The 5318-nt window shown below is 49.7% G+C and overlaps 1 protein-coding gene across 3 annotated transcripts in view; it reads left to right on the top strand.

Annotated features, from left to right (window-relative positions):
* Treml1 (triggering receptor expressed on myeloid cells like 1) overlaps positions 1–3112 on the top strand; it is a 5172-nt gene extending 2060 nt beyond the window's left edge. Inside the window, exons 3-6 of one of the 3 annotated variants that reach the window (XM_028766732.1) lie at positions 739–877; positions 1640–1725; positions 2151–2203; positions 2771–3112. In XM_028766732.1, the coding sequence (XP_028622565.1) occupies positions 739–877; positions 1640–1725; positions 2151–2203; positions 2771–3031 (539 nt within the window). In that variant the 3' untranslated portion in view covers positions 3032–3112. The remainder of the gene's footprint in view (positions 1–738; positions 878–1639; positions 1726–2150; positions 2204–2770) is intronic. The other 2 variants (XM_028766734.1, XM_028766733.1) reach the window with 2 other exon arrangements.
* The last annotated feature ends 2206 nt before the right edge of the window (positions 3113–5318 follow it).

Below are 5318 nucleotides of genomic sequence, written 5' to 3'. Positions count from 1 at the left end.
AGGAGAGAGAGAGAGAGAGAGAGAGAGAGAGAGAGAGAGAGAGAGAGAGGGATTGAGAGAGAGATGGACTTTCGAAGTCTCAAAACCTAACCCCAGGCACACACCACTAAATCCGGCAGCCAAAGTTAAGACATTGTAGGACTGGCAGAAGAGTTATCCCATTGGAATCCAGGTACTAGCTAGGTTATCAGAAAGGTCAATGGGTCTTGCCTCCCATTAGTGCTGAGCCAGCTCAGGATGAGATCCTATCAGCTTGAAGTTGAGGTCACAGGGCTGCAGGTCCATCGGAGGAGGCCCTCATTGGAGATCTGGGAGAACCAAGAGCAAGGTTGACACTGAGGATGACAACAGGAGGATCTATTCTGGGATGAGAAGGAGCTACAAGATCATACTGTGATGGTTGGACGTAGCGTGGTGGAACCGGAGAGAGACCAGTGTGTGGGGAGGGGTTGGCAGAGGCGAGGAGTTGCAGGGGACCATGGGTGGGAGCTGGTGGCAGAGGGGAAACGGCTATGCTTACAACCAGACAGAGATACCAAGAGAGGAAGCTATTTCCTAACTCACAGAATGAAGAACGGTATGTTCCCACTCTGCCTTCCTTGGGGCAGAGAGGGGGAGAAAGGAGGGTTGTATCTCTCTTTCCTTAATTTTATTTCCCCGGTCCTTCAGCTCTTAACAGGGTATGGAACAGTGCTTCACAAGGGCTACGCACTCACTAACCGTTTCCTTCTGGCTCAGTTCCTGGCCCAGAAGAGGGGGAGGAAACGGAGGAAGAGAAAGAAACCTATAGAACCGGAACCGGAAGTCTGCTGGAGGACGCTTCCTTGGACCCTTTGGCAAGCGCTGGTCCTCCCGAGTTCAGACGGCGTGAGAACAGGTCCCCGAAGCAGTAGTATGGGAAGTCAGGGGAGCTGGGCAGTAAACATACAACTCATTTTGACCCATGCTGTGTCAGATGGAGGGCTACAGAGATGGCTCAGCAGTTAGGAACACTTGCTGCTTTTGCTGTGGACAGAGCTCATCCCCAGCAGTTGAAAGCAATCTGGGACTCCAGCTCCAGAGGACCCGGGGCTCTCTTCAGGCCCCTGCATCCATTTGCATCCATGAGCATATACGCTCTCACAGACATACACGTAATTTTTTAAAAATCATCTCAAAAATCAAATGGGGCACACTTCTAACTTACTCCACTGCTGGTGACCGTTCCAATCAGCGGATAGACCGACATCTATCCATTTCCTAACCGTTCCTTCGCTCTGGTAGATCTCCAACAAAGACACAATAAAAATGTGTCTCAGCCGGGCGGTGGTGGCGCACGCCTTTAATCCTAGCACTTGGGAGGCAGAGGCAGGCGGATTTCTGAGTTCGAGAGTTCGAGAGTTCGAGAGTAGCCTGGTCTACAGAGTGAGTTCCAGGTCAGCCAGGGCTACACAGAGAAACTCTGTCTCGAGAAAAACAAACAAACAAAAATGGGTCTCTCCTCTCCCCGATCTGGGCCGGCCCTCCTCCTTCCATTCCATCTCCTCTCAGTTATGGGTCTCGAAGAAAGTGGCAGTTATCCCCACTACTCCAGGGCTCTTGGTCGGCAGCTTCCCTCAGGCCCCAGGGCTAAACCTGCCTATCTCTTTGTGTTTCTCAGTATCCCCCTGATCTGGGGTGTTGTGCTCCTGCTGGGCCTGCTGGTGGCGGCTGTGGTACTGTTTGCTGTGATGGCCAGAAAGAAAGGTAGGTAGTCACCCACCTACTCCAGCGGCTCAGTTTTGAAGACGAGGCCAGGAGTCCAGGCGCATTTCCCACCTGAAAAATCTTGCATGAATTCCAGCGGCTGATCCAGAGAGCAGGAAAGGGGACTTGGCTAGGGCAGGCCTGAGGGAGCTGGTGAAAAGTGAGGAGTAGGAATGGAGAGAAGGGATGGAGGGAAGGGAAGAGCTCGGGGGAGGGGGAAGTGGGGGGGGGGGAGAAGGGTTAGCATTGAGGCAGCTGGGGAAGCAGAGAATGGGCGGGAGGCGGAGCAGTCTTATTGGGCGGACCGGTAGAGGGTTAGAGACTGGAGTGATGAAAGTGGTTATGCTGCGCTTGCAAAGATTTTGAGAGGCTTGGAGCTACTCTGCAAGCGACTAGACTGTTGTACTATGGTCCTCTGTTGCCAGGGAACAGGCCTGGTGTCTGTGGTCCATCCCAGAGCACTGGAGTTTCAGGCATGGTAAGAGAACTTTGCAGACTCCCTTACCGATCACACTACTGAGTCGGTGGAAAAAAGACCCTCACCTTCCTGGGGAAGTACCTTGGGGTATTCTAGGGAGTGCCTTGGGGCTTAGGATGTCTTCAAAGCACCCCACTCCACTTTATTTTTTAAATGAGACAAGGTCTCTTTATAGTTAGGTGGTCTACAACTGACTATGTAGGCCAGGCTGGTCTCTAATTAATGGAGAGTCACCTGCCTTTGCCCCCGAGTGCTGCGTTTAAAGGTGTGCACCATCACTCCCAGGTCTTGTTGTTTCACGTTTCAGACAGCATCTCACTAAGTTCCATTGGCCAGCCTGGAACTCACTATGTAGACCAGGCTGGACTTGAACTCTTTTGATAACAGGGATTAAATATGCGTGCATTTGTGGTGTATGTGCTTGCGTCACCATTCCTGGTCAAAGCAATGGCCTCTTGTCCCTTTGGTATATTGGGATTATTACAGCTGGTCCATTGTGGTCTCATAATGCATTAAAGGGAACTCAGGCAGATTGAGTTTGTGTGACTTGCCTGTTTTTTATTCCAGGGCCCTTCCTCAGCAGCCCACCATAGCAGTGACTCTGGACTACCTACGGACATACCGCATGTGAGACTCGACTCACCGCCTTCCTTTGACTCTATCTACATGGGCTCTTCTCTTGATCCGCCATCAAGGAAACCTCCAGCCCCACCCCCACAGCCCCTTCTTCATCCTAAGGTTCTGATGTCCTCCAAGCCTGTGACATATGCCACAGTTGTCTTCCCGGGAGGGGACAAAGGTGAAATAGCCTCCTGTGAGCCAGTTTAGGATCTACCAAACAGTCAAACCCCACCCAGTAAATAATATACCTTAATTTGTACTCTTGGGGTCACCCCTGGGAAATTCTCTGCAGCCCATCTAACTAGCTCTGGCTTTTATGCCCAGAGTATGTCAGTGTGGTGACGCGGGGCTCTGATCTACTATCTTGGTTTGGTGGACACAGGAAGTGGTGCTCAGATATAATTGAAGTGTTTGTAGGAAGAATTCTTTTCTGCTGCTTCCTGGTGCTGGGTCTGCTGTCATTACATACTGGGCTAAATAAACCTGGAGGATGTGTAAGCTCTTCCTGCATGATGTGTACGTGTGTGTACGTGTGTGTATGTGTGTGTGCGTGTACATGTGTAAGTGTGTGCATGTGTGAGTGCAGGTGTGTGTATGAGTGTATGCATGTGTGTGCCTGTGTGTATGAGGGTGTATGTGTGTAAGAGCATTTGTGTAGATGTGTGTATGAGTGTGCAAGTGTGTGTATGAGTGTCATGTGTGTAAGTTCATACATGTGTGTGAGGGTATATGTATGAGTGTGCATGTGTGTGTAAGTGCATATGTGTATACAGGTATGTGTGAGTGTGCATGTGTGTGTATGAGTGTGCATATGTGTGTGTGCGTATGCATCCAGAGGTCAATGTTACTCTCCTTACTTTTTGAAACAAGGTCTTTCACTGATCAGGGCTAATTAAGCTGAGCTGGTTGACCAGAGAAGCCCAAGGACCCTCCTTTCTCCACCTCCTCAGAACTTGGGTTGCTGGCATTTGCTGTGGCACCCAGCTTTTTATCTGGATGTTTGGGAACTGAACTCAAGTCCTCAGATTTACACAGGAAGGACTTTATTGACGGACCCTTCTCTCCTGGCCCCAGTATGTGAACTCCTAATGGTATGAGTGGACAAGACAAAGCCAGATTCACTGTTCACATGGATGAACCAAACGACTCTGATCTGGACCTTCAGTGCCCGTGGGGAAGTAGCTTCTCCCCTGATCAGAGTACTACAGTGAGATCGGGAGGACTTGCTCAGAAGTCCTCCCTGCTCGTCATGATGCCTGAGAATACAGATTCATTGGCTTGAGTCTAGGAAGCTCTTCTGCTCTGTACCTTGTGAGCAAGTGACCTGTGATTAGGTCACAAACACAGCTACTGAGTTGCAGAGTTCAAAGCAGACCCCAGTCTGTCTTGCTCCAGGTCCCTTGCTCTTGTCTGCTAGTCACTAGGTGAAAATATAAATGAATGAATGAGAAGCTTGGGACACGGGGTGAGAAGAAGGCAGGGAAGCTGGGATGAGGTGGAGCCAGGTAGACAGGGATGAGGATGGCAAGGCATAGCAAAGAGATCAATACGAGAGGACTTGCAAATGAGACATCGAATTAGGGACAAGCATCCTCCTCCGTTTCTTGAGGTTCTCATTGTGCTCATTTAGAGAGAGTGGTGAACTCTGGGTCCAGGATAGCTTACCATAGGCTAGGTCCTATGAATGCCTGTAGAGCCTAGAGGTCAATCTGACTAGAGTCCCAGCTCTACCATGCTGTGGCTGTGCTTCCCAGCTAAGCTGTCTCTAAACTTCTAGATCTTTGGTCCCACGGAGTAGTTTCCACTGGACATAGAACATGTCTGTACCCCTGTGACCCTGGAAAATCGTACCAATTTCTGTCTTGAGACACCGTGGCCATGGCAACATTTGTAAAAGAAAGCATTTAACTGGGGCTGGTTTTTGTTTCAGAGGTTTAGTCCATTGTCATCACAGCAGAGAGCATGGCAGCATAGAGGAAGACATGGTGCTGGAGAAGGAGCTGAGAGTTCTGTATCCACTAGCAGCAGGGAGAGAGAGAGAGAGAGAGAGAGAGAGACTGACTCTGGGTCTAGTTTGAGCTTCTAAAACCTTAAAGCCCACCCCCCAGTGACACACTTTCTCCAACAAGGTCACACCTCCTAGTAGTGCCACTCTCTATGAGCCTATGGAGGCCATTTTTGTTCAAACCACCAAACCAACCATGGCTCTTTAACAAAAGTATCACTTACGGGTCTTAGTTAGGGTTACTATTGCTATGATGAAACACTATGACCAAAAGCAATTTGAAGAGGAAGGGGTTTATTTGGCTTATACTTTTACAGTACAGTTCACCATCAAAGGAAGTCAGGACAGGAACTCAAGTGGAACAGGAACCTGGAGACAGGAATGATGCAGAGGCCATGGAGGGATGCTGTGTACTGCCTTGCTCCTTATTGCTTGCTCAGTCTGTTTTCATATAGATTGCAGGACCCCTTGCCCAGAGATGGCACCAAC

This window comes from Grammomys surdaster, unplaced genomic scaffold (genome assembly GCF_004785775.1).
Source record: "Grammomys surdaster isolate TR1022 unplaced genomic scaffold, NIH_TR_1.0 169, whole genome shotgun sequence".
Classification (NCBI taxonomy): Eukaryota; Metazoa; Chordata; class Mammalia; order Rodentia; family Muridae; genus Grammomys; species Grammomys surdaster.
This window is presented reverse-complemented; position numbering and strand designations above follow the sequence as displayed.